We start from the raw sequence: 27467 nt of genomic DNA, 5'->3' as shown, positions 1-27467 counted from the left end.
AACGAATGACAGGGTTTTGTCATTATGCTGAAACGCCTAAAGTTCAAATGTTAATAAAGTGGCCTGGGACCAAAATAAAATAAATTAAAATTTCAAAAGGTAGGAAAAATTGGGGATCCTGCTTCACTTTTTAAGATTTTTAGTAAAATCTATTTAGTCTATAGAAAAGTACTTTCTCTCTCTAAAGTAGTCTAAACATAAAAGGAAAATTTGTTTTTTCATGATAAATAAAAATGATACAAAACATATATAGTACTCATAAAATATTTTCCTATTTATTTTGATTTTAAAGATGTCGTTTGATGGTTGAATTCTGGCTAGCAGAATGAGTAACAGAGGTTTTAAAAGTAATTATACACAACTTGGCAACATTTCCCTAAGATAATTAAACTTGTTTTTCCCAGATGTGGAACTAGCCTACGAAGCACAAAATGACCTTTAAGCCAGTAGTTTCTCATCCATGCTCCTACTAATCACTTCCATCCATGCCTCCAGGAGGATTATAGAAGTAAAGTAAGCCCCTAGCATGAAATAAGGAATCAATCAGTGGTGCAGATCTCCTCCCACCCCAACCCAACATAGTATGAAAATTAATGCTAAATAAACCTAGATACTTTGGGATAATGCAATACAATGAAATTTAGCCTAGTAAAAAGGTCTATCACAGGATCGTCAACCAAGTAGGTGCTTAACAAATGTTTGCTGAGTGAATGAGTGCATGAATGACTAATTACAACCCACATTACATCATGGGAAAATGAAAAGTTTATAATATTTATAGCACTTTCATATACATTCTCTCATGTACTCCCCATAACAACCCCACGAGTTATCAGGGCAAATATTATTCCATTTTATAGATGAGAAAAGTTTACAGTAAGAGACAGCAAAGAATAAAACTCAGTTCTCCTGAACCTTTACATGTTTTTTTTCTGATAGGCACATTGCTTCTTATTAATTAGGACTTTTAACATACCAGGTTTCTACGGTGAGGAAACCCTATAGACTCGCATGTATCATATTTTCTCTTCAAAATCCTTTAGAAAACCCCACCCTTTACGTACGGTATATTAACTATTTAACTGTCTTTATCCCTCACCAGGCTCCAAGTTCCCTGAGGGAAGGGGCAACATCTGCTCTGTTCACTGCTGCAGTCTGTAACACAGCACAGAGCCTAGCACTCAGTAAATACTAGTTGCATCTTCCACTTGGAGTGTGAGAAGAGTTCCCAAGAATGGCATTCTCCAAGGGTGGAGGCAGGTTTCCTATAATGACCTCAGATGCCAAATTAGCATGATCTTCTTCCTCAGATATTTTAGGGAGTGAAGGTGGTGGTTTGCAGATGTGGGGCAGGGGAGAAGGGCATAAAATAATAACGGATCTTCCTGTAAGGCCTCTGCACTCACTTTATGTGCTTTTGCACATCCATTTATATCACAAGAAAGCACACTGCTCTAGAGTACAACTGAATGTTTCATTCAATACTTTTCATGGACTTATTAGGATACGGTGTATGAATTACATAATCGGAAACAATTCAACTCCAATTCTTTCACTCCCTCCCACATCTTTTGGCCTCCCCTTTGCTCAAGGACTTTCTTTAGCAGCTAACAAAACCAGCTCACAGCTTCTAGTCGGGAAATCAGTGCAGGGAAAATAATCCCTGTGTTTCAAAGAATCATTGTCAACAGACGCTCTAAGCTACTTTGCTAAACTCATTCGGGATTGTTTTTCAATACAATTATTTAAGTAACACAATAACTCATTAACAGTGGGCATATAGTTAAGTTTTCAGGCGTGGGAGGTATCAAATTTCTCCACTTTGGAAAACCACAGTAGTCAAAAGACATTTTCGATGAAGAGGAATGATGTGCAATGAAAAAGGCACTGGCTTCAGAGACACTGGGGCTTAGGTTCCTACCCCAGCTTCTGCCCCATTTCTTCACCAGTAACACCAGTTCTATGCTGTGCTAATAAGTTGGCTCTTGAGGCCAGGGAGAGGGAGCAAGCCCTGATTTGCAGCACTTACCAATTTTTATAGCGCGAATGTTCCTGTCTGGGTCAATTTCAAGCTGCAAACGTGAAGACATTGAACCCAGATGAAAAGAGATGTGCTCAATCAGCTTTTGCAAGTCAAAATGAACCAGCTTCAGCACACATATTATACTGCAGAAGGTATTATACTGTAGGGATATTAGGAACTGAAGGAATATTATACCTCCTCAGGATTTTAAGGTGACATATGGAAGTGGAATGCACAATACCTGGCTCAGAAATGCCAGTTCCTTTCTCCTGCTTACCTCTTCCCTCTCAATTCCTCTTTGAACCACGACTTCTACCTCTGACATTTTGTTCAAGCTCATTATTTAAAGTAACTCTATGCTTTTCACTTGCAAATTGATGTCTCTAGCCTTGACTTCTTTGCTGAGCTCCAAACCCATACTCCAAATTGCCTACTGTGCACTTCCAGCAGGATAATCAAAACAGAACCATGCCTGCCTCCTCTGTCTCTTACTTTCCTTATCTGGGTTGATAATGATGATTAATAATAATATTTATGGAGTACTTACTATGTGCCTGTACTGTTTTAAGCCTTTATGTGTATTAACTTCTTTAATCCTCACTACAACCATTTGAAGTATGCATCTATATTATACCCCATTTTATAGATGAAGAAACTGAGGCACAGAGATGTTAAACAACTTTCCCAAAGTCACACAGCTAATGAATAGCAGGCTGAGATTCAATTTCAAGCAGTCAGGCTTTTGAGCTCTTTATCTTCCATGACCTTTCTTTTCTTTCTTTTTCTTTCTTCCTTTCTTCCTGTTTTTATCTTCTATGTTGTTTACTTACTTTTGCTATAACTTCCATAGTACAACTACAAATATGTTAACTGGTACTATCTACTTTGTCTTTCTAAAATGTAATGAACATTATTCAGTGTCACGCAGTGTTCTAAGCCATTTTATGTATTAATTCGTTTAATCCTCACAACAGTCCTGTGAGCTAGGTTCTTTTATTCCCATTTTTTAGAAGAAGAAACTGAGGACCTGGGGGGTTAAATAACTTACTCAACAGGAGGATCGTGGAAGTTTGGAGGCTAGAACCCAGGGTAATCTAGCTTGAGGGTCACCATATACTCTACAGCCTCACATTCTTCCAGCACACCAAGTCTAAGGGCTGGGAGTTCTAATTGGTTGCCAAGTTCTGCCCTCTACCCCTAACCCCTAAGCATCTGCTCTCCATTTTCCTCTCTACTCCATCATATCATTCTTAATTTTGACACTCATCATAGCTCATGTGGACTATTACAACAGCTTTTTAATAGCCTCCCTGTGCTACCCAGGAGATATTTTCGATAGACTTCCCCATAATGCCCCCAGGCTCTCTGGAAAGTGAATTACAAGAAGTCACTACACCACGTCAATGCCTCCCCATCACCTATAGCTGGGGTTCCTGAATCTCAGTGTACATAAATCTCACCAGCAGTTTCCAGAATGCAAATCCTTAGCCCCTCCCCAGAGATTCTGATTCTGTAAATGCAGTTTGGAATCCAGGAATTTTAATTTTTCCCAAGCACCCCAAGGAATTCTGATACAAGTGGTGTATGGACCACACGCAGAGACACATAGTTTACAAAACAAAGCCCCAGCTCCTTCCCAAGCAAACACATCCTGGTTTCTGCTTATAAATCACTTTATTTTATGCTTCAGGATAATGGAATCATATGCTGTTCCTTGAATAACCCAGTTTCTCACCTTCTTGTCTTTCCACCTGCTCTCCTTTCATCTAGAAGACCCCTTTCCACCTTCCTTCCATCTGACTGACTGTTAAAACTGCAAAGCCAGCTTCTGCAAAGATATTATCTCCTCTAGAAACTTCCTTGACTCAGCTCCAACTACTGGCCTCCTCTGCCCCTCCCCCACCCCCATTCCCACTCCTGTGCCTTGATTCACTCTAAAGGTACAACATTTGTTTACATATCTGCCCCCTTCTAAATGGTGGTAAGACAATCCCATCCCTCTCTTTGCACCATGACTGAGCAAAGTCCTGGCACATGGTAGATACGCAAGCAACAGAGTCACATCTAACTAAGGGGCTGCATAATCGGCAAGGAAGGTGAAACTCTGAGTCAAATTTACCCTTGAAAATCCTGTCACCCAGAAAACATAGCACCCATACTTTCACAACTATACAAAATCAACACATGCATTTAGGGTTGTTCTATGAGTCCTAATATATGTTGTATGAAAACTGTGTATCTTTAAATGAAACTCAGTGCAGCAAGAAGCTCATTGTGTGTGAGAGCTGCAGGAACAGAGACCAGCTGAGGGGAAAGCAGAAACATGGGTGCTGTGTTATATGAGTGGGGTTGAGTTTGAATGAATTCTAGATGACACATGGCGGGCTTCATCACGTGCACAAAGGCACTGTTCAAATCATGAATGTTCTACTGTCATGCATATAATAGCCTAATTGTACAGAGAAGCTTAAAGTTCTAAGACAAAGGTGTAACTCTAAAAGAAAGTTGAGCCCTTCTAATTACTAATATAAACTCTACTCATTTGTAGCCAATATCATGGATGTTGAGAATGAGTTCTTAGGAGTCCTTTATAATAATAATAATTGCAGTGAGTTCTTTAGGGATTAAAAGGAGAAAGAGTTCATTCACATCTTTTGGGGGAGGCAAATCAAGAAATACTTAAAAGAGAAGGTGGTACTTGAGAGAAGAAAAAAATGTGGAAAGAATTCGGGAACGAAGGGGCCCAAGGGTGACAGCACAGAGGGTGCGCAAGGAGCAGGGGGCTCCACCGCTGATTTGCCCCCCTCATCTCCAGCCAATGCCCTCATCACTGTTCATTCTCTGCACCTTTTCTCATCCTGCATCTTCTCTTTGGAGGTGCCCCCCAAATGTCAATCATGTTCACCCCTCTTCACCTTTCCTCACACCAGTCCCTCTGCCTGGGATGCCATCTGCATCTGTCAACTTGGATAAGTCCTCCTCCTTGTTCACACCCGGGTTGAAATTCCTTACCATTTCTATAGTTTTCTATCACCTCACCCATGGTCTAAGAGTTAGTTGGTCATAACTATGTCACCCCAAACTGCGTAAGCTCCTTGAGGGAGGAGATCTCATTTCTTTCATCTCTATATCCCCACTGCCTAGCATGGTGCCTGGTGGCATTAGATGCTCTAAATAAATAGTGTCTTCTTGCTAGACTCTAGATTAGAACATAAGGTTAAAGAACAGGCCAGGGAGACTTGTCTTTCTTTCTGCACCTACACACCTGAGATGTATAAGATCTTTATTTCATTAATAAACACATACATAGTGCTGTATACCAGGAACTTTTCTAAGCTCTTTACCAATATTTAAACATTTGAATAGCTTCCTACCAGTGCCAGTGAATCACTATGGCTGTACTTCTCAACGGGTTGTGCATCCCCTTCTGCCTGGGATGGGAACTGAGGATTCAGAATCAATTTAGTTGGTGGGCGTGGAGGGCGCCCCGAAGAGATATACCTCTTCCCTCAGCTGAGAATCACAAGTGGAGATGATGATTAATAATAACAACAATAATGATAGTAAACTAGTATATACCATTAACTGAGCACATACTGTAAATAAGCGAGTACTAGGCACATACAGGCATTATTACCTCTCATTTCACCCCCAATGTTACCTTAAGATTTGGTAAATATTTCATTCTGAAACCAGGATCAGAAAGGGGAAGCCAGTCACCCAGCTGGCAAGGAGAATCAAGATTCAAACCCAGATCTACCTGATTGCAGATCTGAGCCTTTCTCCTTTCTGCATGCTGCCTGAGGACATAGGTTGGGGTCAACTGGCTGGGGGTTTGAAGGCAAGCCTGAGTTTATTATTAAAGCTGGAGATCAATGAAAAGCAGTAAGTTATTTGAGAAGAAAAGGTAGTAGGGAGAGGAGTCAAACAACCTTATTAATAGCACATGCAACAACAAGGCATTTCATTTGTTTAGCCCCTCCTACACATCAGGCCTTAAGCTTGGTACTTAGTTCTGAGAAGCAGTTCCTTTTGTATTTTCATTTTACAGACACGGAAGCTCAAGCCCAGGAAGGCTGAGAGAACTGCCCCAGGCTCAAGTGGAACCGGAGGGGCCGACCTGAGAGGCTCTAGATCCTGCACCAGCCCCAGCTCCTCTGTTCTGCTCTGGGGTGTGTATCAACAGCCTCTGCACACAAGGCACATGATGGCCTCCATGCCCTGCACAGACGATTTATCATATCATGGTCTTTGGCAAGAGTCAGCCTGAAGTGGTAGGATAGAGCACCTTTTGCCTAGTATGTACCAAAGAGCCTTAGTTCCAAAGAAAAAAGAATTCTATGGTCAGAAAAGTGTGAAAGTGCTGTTTTCTCTTCTGCCTTGGAGACTTATAGTATACCTCAGCAGATTTTAGAGTTTCTGAGGAGTTCTACAGTAGAGAAATCTATTTCCTTCATTTAACCTAAGGTTTTCCCAATCTATTTGAACTGCAGAACTGGTTTCCTACTTGTCAGTTAATGTACTGTGCAGCGCCCTTTAGGAGATGCTGCAATCAACATATGTCCAAGAGGGAGAAAGAGAAGAGAAGCAGGCTAGAGCTCCTTTTAGAAGCAGTGACTAACCACAAATTCAGACTTTGCTTAAGAATTATCAACTCTTTCGTTGTTTAAGTTTAGGTTACTTTCTTTATTTTGAGAAAATGAACAGTTTAAAAAAACTCAGAGGCAATAAATCAGACAACGGAAGGACTATCTGCATTCCCAAATCTCTTGGCTCATCCTTCACCTTCTTGCTCCTGCCTAAACCCCATTCCATTCTCTAGGTTAAGATTTCCACCCACTTTCCCCACTTTGGGGCTGCTCTCACAGCCGGAAGGAAACACAACTTGCACGGTACCAGACGCCCCCCTCCCCCCGCCCCCCACTATGACGCAGAAGCAGGAACAGGAGTGAGGAGATGCTTTGCTCACAGCACAGCCCCGGTTGGCAGATTTCAGGGAAACACAAAAAGTTATCTGATATAATGGTCTCTCTGCCTTTGGTTTAGGCAGAAGTACCCTGAAAACACTCCCATGGGGAACAACAACAAAAAGACTGCCAACATTTCCTTTAAAAATCTCCAGATAATAGGTGCTGTGATTTTTCTACTTCTCATTTTGCCTATTTTCAGCTTCTAATTTTCTGCAATGAATACGCAGCACCTGGATTTTAAAAAAAGAAAAAAAGGAAAAGAAAATCTCCGAAGAAGGAGATGCATAAGCTCACCTAATGAAACATCTCAGTATCTCCCAGCACCCTCAGGTGGAAGTTCTCACCCACAATGTTGCAATAACCCTTTCCCAGTTACCCCTTAACCGAACCGAAGCTCAGGCATCGGGCGCAGGGACGCCCCCTCCTTACCCACTCGAAAGATCAAATCGTCTTCGATGGGGTTCTCTTTTCGTTTCCCGGTGCTGTACATGCTCGCCGGCCTCTTCACAGCCTTTTGCTTGACGTGGCCGCTTCCCGGGGACTTGACGCGCCTCTTCACTCCTTCGGTGGTGGGCGACACGTCGGCCGACCGGATCACTTTGAGTTTGAACGGGCTGCCTCGGATGTGCTGGTCATAGAGCCTCAGAGAGAGGGTGAAGTCCCCTTCCTTCTGGACAGTATACAAAAATTCGTAGGTGCCGTTTTTGTTGTCCAGGATTTCTCCATCCGCCACGCTCCCGTCGGGAGTGCTCAGCTCGGCGGTGATGTAGGCATTGCCCGTCTTGCACAGCTCGCCGTCTTTGTCCTTGGTTGTTATGGTAACGGACATGGGCTGCCCGATTATGGTCTGCCGCAGCCCCTCGCCCGTGGCCACCGTCTCAGAGGCGACGGCATTGGTGGTTAAAATCGTCCCGAGGTTGTGGATGGACTTCTTCAGCCCTTCGGTTTCCACTATGAAATCCAGCTGATCATTTTCCCGCGGATGTAATGGGAAATCTTGGTCAGCCAGTTCGTTCAGCTTCTCGCTCATCTGCTTTTTAACGAGCAGCACCTCGGTTTCGGTGCCATGGTTGAGGGCCTGCGCCGTGAAGCTGCTGCAGCTCTTAATACTCTCCTGCCCTTCGAGCAGGGTATCCAGCTGCGACTGGAGGACCTGCCGGAAAAACCGGATGGTGAGGGAGGCAGCCTGGCAACCCTCTTCCTATCGGGCACCGGACCAACCTATTAGACGCTTGCACGGCCCAGGCACCGGGGCAGTGCCCGCAGTGGGCACAGACGAGGTTCTAAACTTGCCCCCAGGGGTGGCTCTAAGCAAGTGGTTTTTAATGTAACCCAGTGAACCCAGTTCTAATGCAAAATCCTAAATTGGATTCGCAGTATCTTCTCTTTCCCTCCTGCCACACCCTGTCTCTCCCACACACATATTTCTTGGGTCATGTGTTTTTGATGGGGCTGGCAGAATCCTCACTACCACTGAGAGTGTGGCAAACAAATCTATATGCCTGACATCTGAAATATTCATTATTTAGTATCTTTCCCTTAGGTCCAAAGCTACTCTCTCACCACCTAAAGGAGTGCAAACCAACAAATAAAAACTTTCCACACCTGAATATCAGAAACTTTTTGTCCCTGGTTTTATGATTAGACATGCACACTTAAACAAACACTGCAGTCAGGGTTCACTCTGAAGTTGAATAACAGGTTGGTATGGGTGAGAGAGCAATTAAGAGACTACTAGACATTATAATTAAGGAAGGAAAACAACTGAGTTTAACCCTAAATCCTGAAAGCATTACTCTGTAGTCAGCCCCACCTTTTGTCAAATTAGATAATTGCTCATTATAAACTGAAAACAGGAAGGAAAAATAGATGTTCCAGTAAACAAAAACTACCATTTACTGTATAATTGTGACATTTAAATAACCCATTTGTGCCCCCTTTGCTGCCATCAGAACCCAGTAAGGCAGTGCTGTGAAGTGCTGACTTGCCTCTTAGAGGATACCTGTCAGAACAGCTGGAGCCTTACCTTGTGTTTGAGGCCATAATTGACCTCCAGTTCCATAAGCAGCACGCTCTTGCGCACGTTTAAAGTCTTCTGGAGCTCGTCAAAGGTGGAATGAATGTCGTCCACGATGCTGGCCTTCTGGTTGGTTAACTGATGGATGATTTCCGAGATGAACTGAAGAGCAGAATCTATTTCTGGGAGCCTGGGGAACAGTTGTTAAAGATCATTATTTAACATCAACCCACAAATATTCGAGGACCTGCTTAAACACTACATTTTGTCAAAAAATATTTTCAATACCTTTCATCATCTTTAAAAATTAACAACTGCAGAACAGAATGAATAAGCTATACCATAATCACTGCCTTTGAGAGAAAAGACTTAGAGGGTCCATGTCTATTTCAATCTGCCTTCAGTCTGCTTTTAATAATTGATGGTACAGAGCTTTGAAGCTCTCTGCTAAACCATGCCTTCTTATCAAACTCTGACGCAAGGTTTCTCAAACTTGGTGCTAATGAAAATTTGGGCAGGATAACTCTTTGTTGTAGGGGAGCTGTTTTGTGCATTGTACAATATTTAACAGCTTCCTGGCCTTTACCAGATGCCTGTCGCACACCCTTGCAACACAGTTGTGACAACCAAAAAACGTCTGTAGACATTGCCAAATGTCCTCTTGGGCGCAAAATCACCCATGATTGAGAACAGAGTTCTAAATATGTAACTGTACCTTTTTTCCCTACCCATATGAAAAACTTATCCAAACTGGGAATATCTTGGGAACTTCTCCCAAGTTTCAAAGTTCTTTTATTTCATATAGAACAACCGTACTATTCTCACTAAAACAATCAGTGGAAAGATTTATTTTTTCTGCTTTTCCTTTCTTTGGCCTTTCTTATGCACCAGACAGCTACTCTGTTCTTTCATATCATGCCAAAGAACAAACCTGGAAGCAGGAGAACATGAGGAAAATTGAGTGATCACCACTCAGACCATTTTGCCAGTCTCAAGCAGAAAAAAGAGCCAGTCACAGCCGAAGCTTGTCAGAGTGTCAAGAACAGCGGCTAAGGAAGGAGCTTCAGAGAGCCTGGTTTGGGGCATGAATTTCAGAGATCTCTTGAGAGCATTTTCCTTCAAGTGTACTTTATTCCTTTAATCATACAAAGGTACTAAAAAACTGCCACTATCCATAATGTAAGGAGGCTAGAATTTTACCAAGTGTTGTGGGACATCCTTCCTCACTCACTAATTTATGATTACAGACCCATGACCAAAAAGCAGAAGCTGTTTGTGATACAGAGATTGATTTCTCCAAGGGTAATGGGAACCTACTAACTCCCTGAGACAAGAGACCCTTAGGCCAAACCTAATGCACAGGCAACCAATCGGGAGCCAGGGAAGGTGTGCTGCACCTTTTGTTGACGGCATCCAGCTGGACCTGGAGTGAGGCCTTGTGCTGCTCCACCACATCCTTGAGCGGGACTGTGGGGTGCTCTGCATGCTCCCCCTCAGTGCACTCCCGACACATGGCGGTCTCACACGACTGGCAGTAAAATTCCATCACCTGCAAGAAATACACACACAAAATCCAAAAAGACAACACAGTTAAAAAATATGCAAAGAACTTGAATAGACATTTCTCCAAAGAAAATATCCAAATGGCCAATAAGCACATGAAAGGATGCTCAACATAATTAGCCATCAGGGAAATGCAAATCAAAACCACGAAATACCATTTCACACCCACTAGAATGGCTACTATTAAGAAAGCAGGAAATAACAGTGTTATAGAGGGATGTGGAGAAATAGAAACACACTCATTCATTGTTGGTGGGAATGTAAAATGGTACATTGCTGTAGAAAACAGTTTGGTGGTACCTCAAAAAGTTAAGCATAAAATTACAACATTACCCAATGTGGTGGTTTGGAGCTATGTACCCCCAGAAAAACATGTTCTTAACTTAATCCATTCCTGTGGGTGTGAACCCATTGTAAATAGGACCTTTTGATGAGGTTACTTCAGTTAAGGGGTGACCAACTCAATCAGGATAGGTCTTAATCCTATTACTGGAGTCCTATATAAGCAGAATAAAATTTAGACAAAGAGAAAGCCAGGGGAAGCAAGAAGCTGAAGGTTGATGGAATCTGGAAGAGAAGGGAGAGGCCAGGAGGGGCTGCCATGTGCACTGCTAGGTGATAGAGGAGCCAAGGTTCAAGGATCACCAGCAGCCAGCCTAGAATGCCAGTCTTCAGGAAGAAAGCACCACCTTGATGATGCATTGATTTGGACTTCTAGTCTGAAAACTGAGAGCCAATAAATTCTCATTGTTCAAACCAATCCATTACATGGCATTTGCTTTAGCAATAAGGTAACTAAAATAGCCAGCAATCCCCCTTCTAGGTATACACCAAAAGAACTAAAGCAGAGACTCGCAGATATTTGCACACCAGTGTTCATAATGGCATCATTCACAATTGCCAAAAGAGGGAAACTCAAGTGTCCATCAACAAATGAATAAACAAAATGGTACATAAATACTGTGAAATATTATTCATCTGTAAGAAAAAAGGAAGTTATGAGACATGCTACAACATGGAAGAACCTCAAAAACATTTATGCCTAGTGAAGTAAGACACATAAGGACAAAAATTGTATGATATCACATATAAGAGAAAATAGGAATAGCAAATTTGCACATAGAAAGCAGATTAGAGGGTTACTGGAGGAGGAGAAGTGGGGAAGTAGGATAGGGGAAATGTTTGTTTGTAAAAATTAAAATTAAAAAAATCCAGGTTTGGTGTCACCGATTGAGTGCTTACTATGCACTAGGTGTTTTACTTGCATTATCCCACTTAATTCTTATGGCCACCCCAGGATGTTGTCATTATTATATCCTGTTTCATGGGAGAAAATAAAGGATAAATTGTGAGGAGTATGCAACTTTTCTGTGACAGGTCTCACATAGAGGTGGGGCTGACTGCAAATCTGTTCCTGTAACCACGCAGGCAGTCTTCCTGTGGCAGAGCAGCATAAGACTGCAATTCTCAAAGTTTTTGTTCTTGGAAACCATTTACACACTGTAGAAATTATTGAGAACTTCTAAGAGCTTTTGTTTATCCTATTAAAAATTAAAACTGAGAAAAATTAAATATTTATTAATGTATTAAAAATAATAAACACATTACATATTAACATAAATAATATATTTTTATGAAAAACACCTATATTTTACAAAACAAAAAATATTTATTGAGAAGAATGGCATTGTTTTCCATTTCTGTAAATCTCTTCAGTATTTGCTGTATTAGAAGTCAGCTAGATTCCCTGATCTGCTTCTGGATTCAATCTGTTGTGATATTACACATTATGTAGCCTCTGGAAAATTCTACTGTACACTCTTGAGAAAATGAGGGTGAAAAAGGCAAAAAATGCCTTAGAGTTATTATGAAAATAGTTTGACCTCAAATACCCTTTGAAATGGTCCATAAGAGTCCCTGGATGACATTTGGAGAACTGCTAGTGTAGTGGATGAGAAAGGAGCCAGACTGAGCAGTTTGCATCCTGACTCCACCACTTATTTAGTTGAGTGGACTTAGGCAAATTACTTAATCTCACTGTGTCTCAATTTCTGCCTCTGTCAAATGGAGACAACAACAGTAACCTCATAGGGGTGTGAGAAGTGAACAGATTAACATGCAAAAAGAACTCAGATGACACCTGGCACAGAGAAAATTGTTAATAAGTAGTAGCTGCTATCTGATGATGATGATGATGATGATGATGATGATGATGATGATGATGATGATGACTGATGACAACAACATCATCTGCTTGCCTGGAAAAAAAAGTATGCTGATTCTGATGAACTCTTAGTAAAAATCTAAATAAGGCCTTAAGTTACTTTCCTTGTGGAAGCATTAGTTGGAAATAACATCTTCCAATCTGAATTCCCAAAGCACTTTTTTGGGGGAACTGTCTCTTGTGCATCAATCTTAACACAACTTGATGGATTTTTACAAAGTGAATGCACCCACTTTTATTTATACCCCATTTACGAAATATAAATAAGATTATAAGTTCCTTGAACACAGGAACTCTCCCACCCAGAGCCTAGGCAATGCATTGCACATAGTAGGTACTCAAAAACACTAATGAATGAATGAATGAACGGATGCTCTTAGCTGTGATTCAGGTGGCATTTTGGGCAATTTGAGACTCACTTTTTTTACATAGTATTTTCTGGAGCTGATTCTCCTAGAATAAAGCACTAAGTTTGCTGATTATATTTTGGAAACATTCTTTCCCAGTGAACCAAATTCAGGCAAAAGTCCTTCAAAACATCTCTAAGATACTTTGAAATCTCATGTGGCATCATAGTCTGAAATAGACTTCAAATTAGGGGGTTGAAAATACTTTTTATGGGGGGTGGGATATATAGAGATTTGATTCCATGTGTTTTGTTCCTCTGCAGACCTTTTAAGAGTGTGCTTGGACAGTCAATTAGAAAGCTCCTTTTTTCATCCATCCCCTGCTAAAACACATTTCTCCACGCATTCTATTAAACATGTATCTTAAAAAGCAAACTCAAGCAAAAATTCAAATACTGCAGAGGAAGGTATCATACTGGTCATTGCATCTTATTTTTGTCTGTTTGATTCAACCCAAAAGAGAGTCCAACACATAGAAATAGCTCAATAATTGTTTGCCTAAAGACTAAATGAGCCAAGGGATCCTTCTTTTCCTGGTGAGAGGCAGTGCCCTTTAACAGAGGACTGCATTTTGGATTGCTTTTGGACATATTACTGCACTATTTGCCTTCATGTGCTCATAAAATAGAATTATCTAAATTTATATACATTATCATATTAAAATCTTATTGTAAAGTTTTTAGAAATTATTTTTGGAAAAGCAATACCTGGCAGCAATATATTAGCACCATATCATAAATGTTTTATTCATTATTTTTTAAAAAAATTCTATAATCCAAAGGTTTCCTGTTTTTCAAAGGATGGTGGAGGGAGGAAAAAAGAGGTTTCCTCACTGAATTCTAAGATTTTCTTTGGAAGAAGTTCATCTCTAGGGATTGTGCAATGTAATTCCCACCAAGGCTGAGGTTCCTTGTAATTTCATGGCTTTAGCCAAAGGTGGTTCACTTTTACCAGGAAATTTTATTTCCAGCTCATATGTAGCTAGATTAATATTTATTCTTCATGGTCAGTGCTCAAGAAATCCAATCAAAGCAGGCTGAGGAGAGTCCAAGCATAGAAAGTGAAAAGACTTCTTCCTTCAGGTTATTCATTGGGACCACTGAAAGTGTCTGGCCTAGGGAAATGTGCCATATTAATGGGGCTTGCTTGATCCACTGATATTTCTCAAGTCATTTAAGACTGGGACCAAGTTTCCACTATATCCTCCTTGGAAGAAGGGAGCATGGCATCATCTCTAGAATACATCCAGCCAAAAGCAAACTGTATTTGGGGATTAGCTACTGTATGTATTTAGATGTCAAGAACCACTGTTCTACAGTACTTGCATTTTCTGAGTTGAAGTTTCCCAGCAGTCTGAGGAGTGAGATGACAAAGAAGGCTACTCATAGGTAGGGAAGGATGCAAAACAATATGGAGTCACTGAAAATGTAAAAAGTCCCCAAGAGCAGAGCCTATCACCTAATAGAGGAACAAGCACTTACTACTATTACTAACTCTCTCTTTTTAATTTATCGTTTAAAACAATTGATTGCAGGGGAGCGATGTCAATGAAAATGGCAGAGTGAGAACTCCAAAATCCATACCTGTACATGAGCAGTAAATAAGCTAAAAAACAAACAAACAAAAAAAAACCTGTCAGAATCAACTTTTTCAGAACTAAAACTTACCACAGAAAGAGGAATGTTTAGTCAAGAAAAAACAGCTGAGTATTGATAAGAGAGCTTTGTGGCATTTAACATTTCCTGGTGCGGTGCCATCCTCAACTATTTAGCTTGGCAGTGGCCTTGAAAACAACAGACTGCTTTCCTAGTATACGTTCCTAGTACCAGGGGAGGCAATATGGAACTTATTCTCAAAGAATTGTGGTTGTTTGGTTTGACCTGTCTGGAGGCTCCCTAAAGAACTGGTTCAAAGGGTTTATCTTTATTTAGCCTAACTTGGAACTCTCCCAGGACTGGGATGACTACCAAGGGTGGGTATGGGTTGTGGTATGTCAAAAACCTTTAAAGGCAAATAAATTAGCCACTGCCACTTGGGTGAAGGAATAGCTGTTGGGGAAACCAACAGACAAATTGAAAAGCTTGGGAGAAAAGGCTGAGGGATGAGATGCTTTGAGGAATTTGGATTTTTAAAATCTCTCACATTTCTGGCAATCTAAATGCCAGACACATGCTCAGAAAAGTCCTGAAAAGGCCAAAGTTCTCACCTCTGTCTGGCTTTCATGCTCTGCATATGCAGGAAGTGAAGGCTAATGCAAAGTTGTAAACTGCTTGGCTAAGTGTTGAAACCATGCCCCAACAAACACACAGAAACCTTCTGCAAAGACTGGGACATTTTGTTTGTTTGTTTGTTTGTTTGTTTGTTTGTTTCAGGCATTTAAGAAATCTCTGTCAAATCACTGGCTGAACAGCAAGCTAACAGAAAGGAGACTCCAGTGGCTACAGATGACAAACAATACAGACTTTACAAAATTAGTTCAGAAAAGTCACTAAACAAACAACTACTACGATAAGGAACAACAACAAATCCTAGGGAGAGAGCAGAATCTGACTTCAAGAGCTGCCACATTAAGATATTCAAAATACCTAGTTTTCAATAAAAAACTTATGAGGCATGCAAAGAAACAAGAAAATATGGTCCACACACAGGAAAAGAAAAATTGAGAGAAACTGTTCTTGAGGAACATCAGATGTTGGACTTACTAGGAAAAGACTTTAAATAAACTATTTTCTGTCTGTTCACAGAGCTAAAGGAAACCATGAGCAAGATGTCTCACCAAACAGAGAATATTAATAAAGAGATGGAAAAAGAAAAAGAGCCAAATAGAAATTCCAAAGTTGAAAGACAATAACTGAAATTATAATTTCCTAGCAGAGTTCCATAGCAGATTTGAACAGACAAATAAAGCAGCAGCAAACATGAAGATGGGTCAATTGAGATTATCCAGTGTGAGGAGCAGAAAGAAAAAAGAATGAAGGTATATTAATAGAACCTCAGAGACTTGTGGAAAACCATCAAGCATATCGAGATCTGCATAATGGGAGTCACAGAAGGAGAGGAGGGAGAGAAGTGGGCAGAGATAAGTTGAAGTAAAGGATGGCTGCCAGCTTCCCAAATTTGATCAAATACATTTGATTAAATACACATCTAAGAAGCTCAACAAACACCATGTAGGATAAACTCAAAGTGATCCACACCAAGACATATTATAAATAAACTGGTGAAAGCTAAAGAACCAACTTTTGGTTTTGTTGATTATCTCTATTGTTTTTCTATTCTTTATTTCATTTATTTCTGCTGTAATATTTATTAGTGTTTTCTTTCTGCTTGTTTTGACAAACCTTTAGCTAGACTGACCAAGAGAGGAAGAAAGAAGACAAAATCAGGATGAGAATAGGGACATTGCTACCAACATTCCATAAACAAAAAGGATTATAAGAAAACACTATGAACAATTGCAACAAATTAGATAACCTAGATGAAACGGAAAAATTCCTAGAAACATGCAAACTACCAAAACTGACTCAAAGAAGAAATAAAATCTAAACAGATTATAATAAGTAAGGCATTAACTCAGTAATCACAAACTTCCAACAAAGAAAATTCCAGAGCCAGATGGCTTCACTGGTTAATTCTACCAAATATTTAAAGAATAAACACCAGTCTTTCTCAAACTCTTCAAAAAATTAGAAAAGGATGGAACACTTCCTAATACATTCTCTGAGGCCAATATTACCTTGATGCCAAAACCAGACAAAGACATCACAAGAAAAGAAAACTAAAAACTAATATCCCTTATGAATATAGATAAAAATGTCCTTAACAAAATACTAGTAAACTGGATGTAGCAACATATTGAGAGGATTATTTACCATGACAATGTGGGATTTATCCATGAATGCAATGGTGGTTCAACATATGCAAGTCAATCAATGTAATGCACAAAATTTGTAAAATGAAGTAAAAAAACTGCATGATTATCTCAATTGATGTAAGACAACATTGTTAAGATGGCAATACTCTCCAAACTGATCTGCAGATTCAATATAATATATATCAAAATTCCAAGAGCTTTTTTTTACAGAAAATGACAAGCTGATCCTAAAATTTTTATGTAATTCCATAGGACCCCAAACAGCCAAAACATTCTTGAAAAAAGACAAAGTCAGAGGACTCACATTTTCCAATTCCAAAACTTAACTACAAATCTACAGTAATCAAAACAAGATGGTACTGGTATAAGGGTAAGCATATAGATTAATGCAATAGAATTGAGAGTACAGAAATAAACCCATACAATCTATGCTTAATCGATTTTCAATAAGGGTACCAACACCATTCAATGGAGTAAAGAACAGTCTTTTTCACAAACAGCGCTGAGACAACTGTACATCCACAAGTGAAAGAAATAAGTTGGACCTGTACCTCACACTATATACAAAAATTAACTCAAAATGGATCAGTGTCCTAAATATCAGAGCAAAACCCATAAAACTCTTAGAAGAAAACATAGGGCTAAGTCTTCATGACCTTGGATTTCATTGCGAAGTCTTAGATATGACATCAAAAGCATGAGCAAAAACAGTAAAAAAAAAAAAAAAAAAAAAAAGATACATTGGACTTCATCAAAATATAAAACTTTTGTTCATCAAAAGATATTACCAAGACAGTGGAACTACAACCTGCAGAATAGGAGAAAATATTTATAAATCATATATCTGGTATCAGAATATATGAAGAAAACTCTTACAACTCAATGACAAGAAGTCAAACCCAATTTAAAAATGAGCAAAGGACTTGAACAGACATTTCTCCAAAGAAGATATACAGATGGTTGGCAAACACGTCAAAAGATGAACGACATCATTAGTCATTAGGAAAATGATGAGGTACATTTTACAACTACTAGGATGGCTATAATTAAACACAAACACACAGAAAATACACATGTTGGTGTGGATGGGGAGAAATCTGAGCATAGATTATATGGGTTTATTTCTGAACCCTCATACTTTGCTCGTAGGAATGCAAAATGGTGCAGCCAACTATAAAAAATAATTTGGTAGCTCCTCAAAAAGTTAAACATAGAGTATTCCATTCTTAGGCATACACCAAAAGAACTGCCAACAGGTACTCAACCAACTACATGTATACACATGCTCATTAGCAGCACTATTCTCAATCACCCAAAGATGGAAACAACCCAAATGGCCATCAATGGATGAATAGATAAATTGTGGTATATATATACAATGGAATATTATTTGGTCATAAGAAGGAATGACATATTGATACATGTTATAACATGGACGAACTTCAAAAACATTATGCTAGGGGAAAGAAACCAGACACAAAAGGGCCACATAATATACAATTCCATTTATATGAAATATTTAAAAAAAAAACAAATCCATAGAGACAAAAAGCAGATTAATTGTTGGCAGGAGACTGGGGGAGAGGGGAAATGGGTATGGTGTTTCTTTTGGGGGTGATGAAAATGTTTTAGAATTAGAAAGTGATGATGGTTGCACAACATTATGAATGTACTAAAAGCCACTGAATTATACAATTTACTGGTGAATTTTAGGTTCTGTGGATTTCTGCAATTAAGAAAAAAATGATTGCAGCTTTGAAGAGACAACAGCAGACCTGGGTCATTGTGCCTGGGTCAAGGTACTAAATGTGTCTAGAGAAGCAAAGGCCCTGAAATCATTTGAAGTGTCAAAAACTAGATAGTCATTCCCAAGTGCTTACGTTTGGGCGCTGACAGCACTGGCTCAGTCCGAGAGCTAATTATGTGAGGTTTGGGCTCAGGTGAGCTCATGCAGATGTTGCTGCTGGTGCCCCCAGGGGTGGGCAAGCCAGAGGCCAGGATGAGCTTATTGTTTTTGATGGGTAGTCATCATTTGCGTTCAGAAGAGGCACAGGGCAGGACTAGGTGCATTACTAAGGCGCTGCAAAGGACCTCAGCCAACCCTGAGGTTTCTGAAAAGGCACGGACAGTGATCCTGGAGCAGGGCGGAGATGGGGGGCTTGCTAGCAGCTATGCATTCTTAATGAGGACCTTTCCTTTGCACCTCTTAACATCCCTTAGTCAGGTGCCCACACAAGAAAGAATAGGGTTTTTAAGGAACCATGAAGCATGAGCTCAAATGCCTGCTTTAAGTGCAAGGAACTTAGATCACTGGACATTATTCCCATTTTTCTTTTGTATTTGGACAATGCAGCCATGGCAGTTTAATTAGAAGACAGATACTGTCACAGCACTTAAAGCAGATGACAGGCTTTCATCCACCCATGCTAATCAAGCTCCAGGCGGTTATGACCGCAGCATCTTGCTTTATTGTTAATTACCCAATTTTAATAACCTTCAGACGCTTGAATTGTTTTTAAAGATTTACCCATGGCAGCAATTTATCTCTGATATTGCATGCACTTGGCTTGAATATGCACTGAGGATCCCTATCTCAAAGCAGAGTGGAGAACTCCTACAATCTATGATGAAACAACAGAGTGATTCAAGACACGCACTGCTAAATTTTCCAAGGTCTCTTGCTGGGTTATAAATTTTATGACTACAAAGACTCATAAGGACCCAGCATACAGAAAGTGTTCAAAACATAGTTTGAAAACTATTTCATTGACCTCAAAAAGGTTCAAAGCTGTTAAACAGATTTCAAGTTTAATGTGATTTGATGGGAAGCGTTTGGTAGAAAGTTGGGGAAAGTTTTTAACCTAAAAGATTCTTTAACTTTCCTGGATATAGCGTCTTTAACAATGTTTCTGCTTAGCAATAAAAAAGGTTTTTATTACTGAGGTAAACCACACCAATTCTTTTCTATTTGTCCTTAAGGCAATAGCAACAGATTTCTGTTTCTGAAGTAGTGCCGGTTTTAAAATTCACAGTACTTTTAAAGAGCCAACCTCTATCTCAATTGGTAGCTCCAATGTCTCCTCAACCACCCAAGTTAGCCCCCTGGGAGTCATCCTACTGGCCTCTCCTGACCAATCCACTCAGCCAATCGTTGCTTAAAAGGAAGCAGAAAGGCTTCCCGGCGCCCAATCCCACTCCACTCTGGATCCGGACACCTCCGTGGCTTATTCCAGCGGGCTCCCAACTGCTTTCCCTGCCTCAGGTTCTTCCCCCTTTTGAAACTATCCCTACCCTGACCCCCGCCCCCAACACCAAGAGCTCTAGCTATTTTTGAATGATTGAAATGCAAACCATACCTTGGCTTCCACGCTTAAAATCCTTTAAAAGCTCCCCAAGATTTACAACAGGCTCAAGTTCCTTAAAATGGCATCCAGTCCCCTCTAAGTCCTGGCACTTCTACCTCTAGCAAATCACTCACCACTCCCTGGCTCCTGGGAACTTGGGCTGATATGAGGAAAAAAGAAGCCTCTTCACGTTTTCTATTCTCACTGCCTTTGTTCACTTTGTCCCTTGAGCACAGAATACCCTTCTTTCTATACTGTATATACACTGTGGTCCCACTAATTTAAAACAAACAACAGAACCCTATATAAATATACAAACATATTCATAGATGTTCATATAAATGTCATTCTTTGCAAGAACATGACTTTTTATGGCCACACAACAGTCTTATGATTTAACCATTTCCCTAATATTGCACATTTAGATTATTTCTAACTTTTTATTATAATGATTAAAAGTGTAATTAACATTTTTGTACCAAATCTTTGTCCTTGTCTCCAGCTATTTCCTTATGAGTGGGATTACTGGATTAAAGGATAAGAATTTGTGTAAAACTCTCACTGCATTTTGCCAGTTGACAGAAATTTTCTAGAGAACAATTTACACTCCCACCAGCATATATCACCATACTCTCATCAACACTGATTATCTTTTTAAAAAGCTAGCTAATTTGGGAAGATCTCACTATTTGTGAAGTTTAACATTTTTTTTCTCATGAGCTTAGCCATTTTTTGTGATAATCATATTTTTCTAATATCCTAAGTGCTCTTACTAATTTGCTGAGGTATTTTAATTAAGAATTTTATAGCTACTTTCATAGATTGTGCTTTCTTTTTCTGCTTTCTTCATTAAGTTCTGTTATCAGGGTTATGTGTATATCATAAATGAATTGGGGAGCTATTTTTTCTTATGATCCAGAAGTAAACACACTATGAATCATATCTGTTTTATATGGGTTTGAAGGAATTAAGGATTAAATTAACTTTCACCACTTTCTATCAAGATTATTAGTCTACTCAAGTTTTCTTGCTTTTCCCAATCATTTGTAATTTCATATCTCCTCCATTTTATTCAGATTTTAAATATATATAGTCCATATATATTGATATATATATTAATATAATAGCCCACAGAGTTGATTTATCATTTTTAGATCTCCATTATATCTGTACTGACACCTCTTTATCAGTTCTAATTTGATTCATTTGTATTTTCCCTTTTTTGCTTTGTCATATATCAGAGATTTTTTTTTTAAAGATTCAGCTTTTGGATTTATTCATCGGTTCAACTGTTTTATTATTTTCAAATTTTGAGTTTATCTTTATTTTCTTTCTTTTGTATTCCATACATTTATTATATGTTGTTTTCCTAATTTCATGAGTTGAATTCTTTTTAAATAAATGAAAATGCTCACATTTTCCTTGGAGTATAGATTTGATTTTACCTTGCACATTTGCTAGATTCCACTCTCAATATTTTGTAATGCAATTAGGCAGTTGTTTTCTTCTTTGACTAAATAATTGAGTCTTTTAAAAAACTTTTGGGTTTCTTCTATAAACATGTATTACTAATGTAATTTTAGTGCGTGAGAACTTGATCTAAACAATGGGAAAATACAGTGATGATTCTTTTGTGACCTAGTGGTATATGATCAATTTTAATTGTTCAATTTTCACAGCCTTAGTAGCTTAACTAAGAGGTTTTAGCACACACGTTTTTATCTGTAGGAGGCAGATTCTGAAGTAAAATTGTACCCTTTCTGCTGAAATTCACCGTAGGTCTCCAGGCTCATTGATGTTATTGTAGCTTCATCCTTATCTTCTCTCATTTTAACAACTCAAAAAACCTCAGAATTGGTGTCCCCACCTCCATTCTCTACTACACTCCGTGGCTCCACAATGTCACTAAAACACTCATCTCCCTGCTTAGAAGGTTTTAATGCTTCCCATTGCTTATGGAATTAGGGTCAAGCATTTTGCTAATGACATTCACAGCTCAATCCCCCTCCATCTACCTTTCCATGCTTACCTCCTGTGTGCTCCAGCCCACCTGGAGAATTCCCACACACGCCTCCCCTGAATCTCCTCACTGGCCACATGGAGCTACAAGCTGTTTTCTGAATTCCATGACTGTGGAATTTTTTCTTGTGCTACTTTTAGGCTCTATTCCTTAATAATAAATAGAATTTAAAAATATATGAATCCCTTATAATAAAGATTATGAATTCCAAACACATTTTTTGCTGCTAATGAGCACAATAATTGTTACGACTAAGGAGGACCTGTGTGTACCATCAAACAACTGATTCACGATAGCTGGGTAACCTATAGAGCCCACATTGTGGAGTGGCTAAGAGCTCTGGCTCTGCAGTCAGGCTGCTTGATTCAGATTCCTTCTCTCAAACTTGTTATTATTTCTCATTCTATGTGAAACCCTCTTCATATACCAAATTTAGACAAGTAACTGTAGTAGGTTTCCTAATGCTTTCAATATTTTACTCCCATCATCAAATGGGATGGGATCTCCAGAGGCATGTGCCTGAGATACACTTTAAGGGGACCTCTTGTACCTGATTGAAATGCCTGCCTGGTACTAGCATTCACTATTACAGGCTGAGCAGTCATTAAGGGCCAGTGTTTGTCAAAAGAATGCTCCAAATGCTTTTGAAGGTAACATCTCAAGTTCTTTTCACAAAACTTAAATGGTAACTCTCCCTTAGAGCACAATGCATGGAAAACCTTATTCTTATCGATAGCCTGGTGTGCTTTCAATTAAGTAATTAAAGGTATGTAACCCATGCTGTCTCTCTTGAGTTGGCTACTAGGAGGCTCAGGATGCTAGCTTTTCCTGGTCTAGCTTTTATGATGCATCAACTAGCTTTGTGACTTAGAACAGTTTCTTCATCTGTCAATGAAGGTAACACTGACTTTGCCGAGTGGTGTTTAAGGAGCCAAACATAGGGTCTGGCACATTTTTTCAGCAAACATGTATCAATTGACTCCTATATATGTATAAGATACCCTGCTTGTTGCTGGGGATATGATGGTGAACAAAGGTCCCCGTCCTCCTGGAGGGCACATTCTAGAGACAAAGCCTGAAAATCATTAAGTAAACAAATGCACAGATGATGGCAGGTAGACCAAGGTGAGTGCTATGGAGGAAATGAAGGTGATGTGATACAAGGTAACTAGGTGTAAGAGGTGGCCTCCTTAGGGAGTGTAGTTAGAGAAGACTGCTCTGTAGAGGAGAAATTTGAGCTGAGACATGACAGATGATAATAAGCTAGCCACTTAAAGAGGGTGCCAAGAGCATCCAGGCAGCAAAACTGTGAACAACCATGTCCTGAGGTGGGAAACAACCCAGCAAGTTCTAGGAGGCCAGGGGGGCTGCTGTGTAGTGAACAGAGAGAGCAGTGTGAGATAAGATAAATGAACAGTAAGTAGTTTGTCTGATAATTATTTTACTCTAACCACCTCTTGCTTGCCTTAGTTGTTTTGTTATACTTGGTTTTTTATTATTAGCAGTTTCACATACATATGGAGTGGTCAATATATAAAGAAAAAAGTAAACAAAATTATTAATTAGAAATAATTTTAATAGCAAACACTTACTGAGAGCTTATATGCTTTACACAAATTTAACATTTAATCTTCCCAATAATTCTATATAATAAGTACTATAATTCCCTTCTTTTTATACATGGCAGAAATGGGACACATAGAGTTTAATCCACTTGCCAAAGCTAACACATTGAGTAAGTTTGAGAGAAGGAATCTGAATCAAGCAGCCTGACTGCAGAGCCAGAGCTCTTAGCCACTCCACAATGTGGGCTCTATAGGTTACCCAGCTATCGTGAATCAGTTGTTTGATGGTACACACAGGTCCTCCTTAGTCGTAACAATTATTGTGCTCATTAGCAGCAAAAAATGTGTTTGGAATTCATAATCTTTATTATAAGGGATTCACGTATTTTTAAATTCTATTTATTATTAAGGAATAGAGCCTAAAAGTAGCACAAGAAAAAATTCCCTCACAAGAAAAATCAAGGACATTTGAATAATCATTCTCAATTTGCAGAACTTAATCCATTATTAAATCTTTATCCATAATTCATTGCACAGATGTTTATGTGGGTCAAAGTATGCACAGCTTGCAAATAGCTTCCGGTTTGCTCTCCTGGGGATACCAACAATATGTGCTAAGTAAACACAATGGAGATTGATTTTATTATTTAAATAAAACTTTGGCTAGTGAAAGTGAGCAGGCAAAAAGATAGTCTGAGGGCTGGTAATTTTTTTTTTTTCTAACTACTCATTTTCCAGCTGGAGTTCTGTTTTAATGTATTAACTGTGAAGTGCCCAAAGCCCACCCAAAGCAAAAGCAACCATGCCCCCCGGCAGTCCCTGCAATGCGCTCCACTTACATTCCCATCGTGGTTGGGGCAGGAGAGAGGTTTTCCTGCAGCCACAGCGGTGACTGTCTCCAAGATGGAAGACTCCTCAACGTTGCTGCCTGGGGTTCGCTGCAGCACGTCCATCAGGTTTGTGATGAAGAAGTTGTTCTGGAGCGCAGCCACCCCTTTCTCGGGCAGGATGGAGGTCTGGCGGCACACGGGGCAGGAGAGGGTTAAACTGTGGGCAGGAATGTAGTTCTGCAGGCACCTGGGGCAGAAGCAGAGGTGGAAAGACAGCAACACAGAGTTCCTCGAACACAACCACTTTTCTTGCAGGTATTGTTGCTTTTCTCACGATTACATGAACCACTGTGCAGGAACTCCCTTTCAGAAGTCAAGAGATAGCCTGGGCTTACACTGGCCCTGTAAACTCATCAGGAAAATGATTATGCCCAAGAAAAAGAATAATAAATGTATGTGCTTCTATAGTGTTCTCTAGAGCCTTGCCACACAAAGTGAGGTCCATGGATGGGCAGCATCAGCCTCACCCAGGAGAAATGCAGAATCTTAGGCCCCACCCCAGACCTACTGAATCAGCTCCCCAGGAGATTCATATGCATATTCAAGTTTGAGAACTGTTGATCTCAATAACCTAGTATTGGGCTCATGAGTCTGTGGACTTTTACAATTGGAAGAAATGTGTCAAACATTTTTGTTAGCATTGCAACTCTTTTTTACATACAAAATCATAAGCAGATCTTAGATATTAAAAACATATCCAATAGAGATGATGGTAGCACATTATTGTGAGTATAATTAACAGTACTGAATTGTGAGTGAATGTGGTGGAAAGGGGAAATTTAGAGTCATGTATTCCACCAGAAGAAAAGCCGGAGGTTAAAACATGGAAATGTAGAACACAGTGAATTCTGGTGATACACAAGGACTGTGATTAACTGTACAAAGTTCTTTCATGAACTGGAACAAATGTATGCAACTATTACAAGGAGTCAATAATAGAATGGTATATGAGAAAAAATGTTAACTATAGTTAACAGTAATATCTTAATATTCTTTCATCAACAGTAACAAATGTACCACACCAATACTAAAGGTCAACAATAGGGGGTTATAAGGGGTATGGGATGTTTTTGTGTTCTCTTATATATTTACATTTTTAATTTTTATTTTTGGAGTAATGAAAATATTCTAAACTAGATTGTACTGATGAATGCACAACCATGTGATGATACTGTATACCATGTATTGTACACTTTGAATGGATTGTATGGTGTGTGACTATATCTCAATAAAATTGCATTTTCTAAAAAAAATTAGGGGGCTGGGGGTTAAGAGGTATGGGATGTTTTGGTTTTTTATTTTTATTTTTATTTTTATTTCTTTTTTTTGGAGTAATGAAATGTTCTAAAATTGATCATGGTGATGAATGCGCAACTATATGACGATACTGTGACTGTATACCTAGGATGGATTGTATGGTGTGTGACTATATCTCAATAAAATTGCATTAAACACACACACACATCCAAGTGGAGCTGTTCTGGTAGAAGCAGGGTGGGATACCCAGAGTCACACCGACATGATCTCTTCTCCTTGCTGCTCTCCAACAGGCATCAGTTTAATTCATTTACTTAAAGAAATACATCACTAATAATGACTAACACAGATAATGCTCTCTAAATTCAAAGTATTTCCATTAATCTTATGAAGTAGGTACTATTATTATTGCCTTTAGACATATCGAGGAAATTTCTTGTCCAAAGTAACTCAGGTGGTCAGGGGAAGGGCAGGAATTCAAACCCAGGCAGTTTGGTACCAGAATGTAAGCTCTATACAACTACACTATACAATGCTTCCTAATTGCTTTGCCAAACAGAATTTGAAAACCGACCATTTAGCCCACTCTCCTTATTTTGCAGATGAAGGAAACTGACATCAAGGAAGTTAACTGATTTTCCTTAGGTCACAAACTAGCTGGCGCTGAATCAATACCAGAAATGAAAGAGCTTTTGCTAAGCTCACTGATGACATTGAAACCCAGTAGACATGTTTCAATCCTATTTCACTAGACTCCTCAGCAACATTCATCAAGCTTGACCTCCCCACCTCTTTTTTTCCTCTGGAAACTTATCTTCTCTTGGCTCCATAACAACAACCATATTCACCTGATTCTCATCTGCTCTCTTTTTCTACAGTCAAGGCTCTATCTTCTCTCCCTGGGGTATTATATTTATGTACATGGCCAAAGCAGAACACTCACACATTTACATGCCTTCCCACAGATGTCATCTCTGAGACCCAGATATGTATACCAACTGTATACCATCTCTTCTCGGATGTCACACAGGCCCTGAAACTCAACATGTTTAAAGCCCAAACCATAAAAACAACAATAAAAACCCCATGACCTTTCCCCTAAACAGTGTCCTCTTCCTGTGTTCCCTATCTCAGTGAATGACACCTCCATCCATTTGTCTAAACAAATTGGAAACTAGGAGTCTATCTTGAAATGGTCATTCGCCTTACTCTTCTTCATCTCCCATGTCACACCCAAAGCCTATTGATTCCTAATTATCTTTCCAATCTCTCCAGTTCTATCTTCCTTACACCACCCTTTCTTGGAGGTCTGC

The 27467-nt window shown here is 39.4% G+C and overlaps 1 protein-coding gene across 17 annotated transcripts in view; it reads right to left on the bottom strand.

Moving 5' to 3' along the window:
• TRIM2 (tripartite motif containing 2) overlaps positions 1-27467 on the bottom strand; it is a 195332-nt gene that overhangs the window by 32115 nt on the left and 135750 nt on the right. For 16 of the 17 annotated variants that reach the window (XR_005215980.1, XM_037830850.1, XM_037830844.1 and 13 more), the window contains 4 exons: positions 24847-25084; positions 10408-10559; positions 9020-9200; positions 7423-8146 (listed from right to left, as the gene is read on the bottom strand). Coding sequence is in view for 16 of the 17 variants with exons in the window: in XM_037830850.1 (XP_037686778.1) it covers positions 7423-8146; positions 9020-9200; positions 10408-10559; positions 24847-25084 (1295 nt within the window). In the remaining variant the exon portion in view is untranslated. The remainder of the gene's footprint in view (positions 1-7422; positions 8147-9019; positions 9201-10407; positions 10560-24846; positions 25085-27467) is intronic. The other variant, XM_037830852.1, reaches the window with a different exon arrangement.

The sequence above is a fragment of the Choloepus didactylus genome, chromosome 3 (assembly GCF_015220235.1).
Source record: "Choloepus didactylus isolate mChoDid1 chromosome 3, mChoDid1.pri, whole genome shotgun sequence".
NCBI lineage: Eukaryota > Metazoa > Chordata > Mammalia > Pilosa > Megalonychidae > Choloepus > Choloepus didactylus.
Note: the sequence above shows the minus strand (reverse complement) of the source record. Positions and strands in the feature narration are given on the sequence as shown.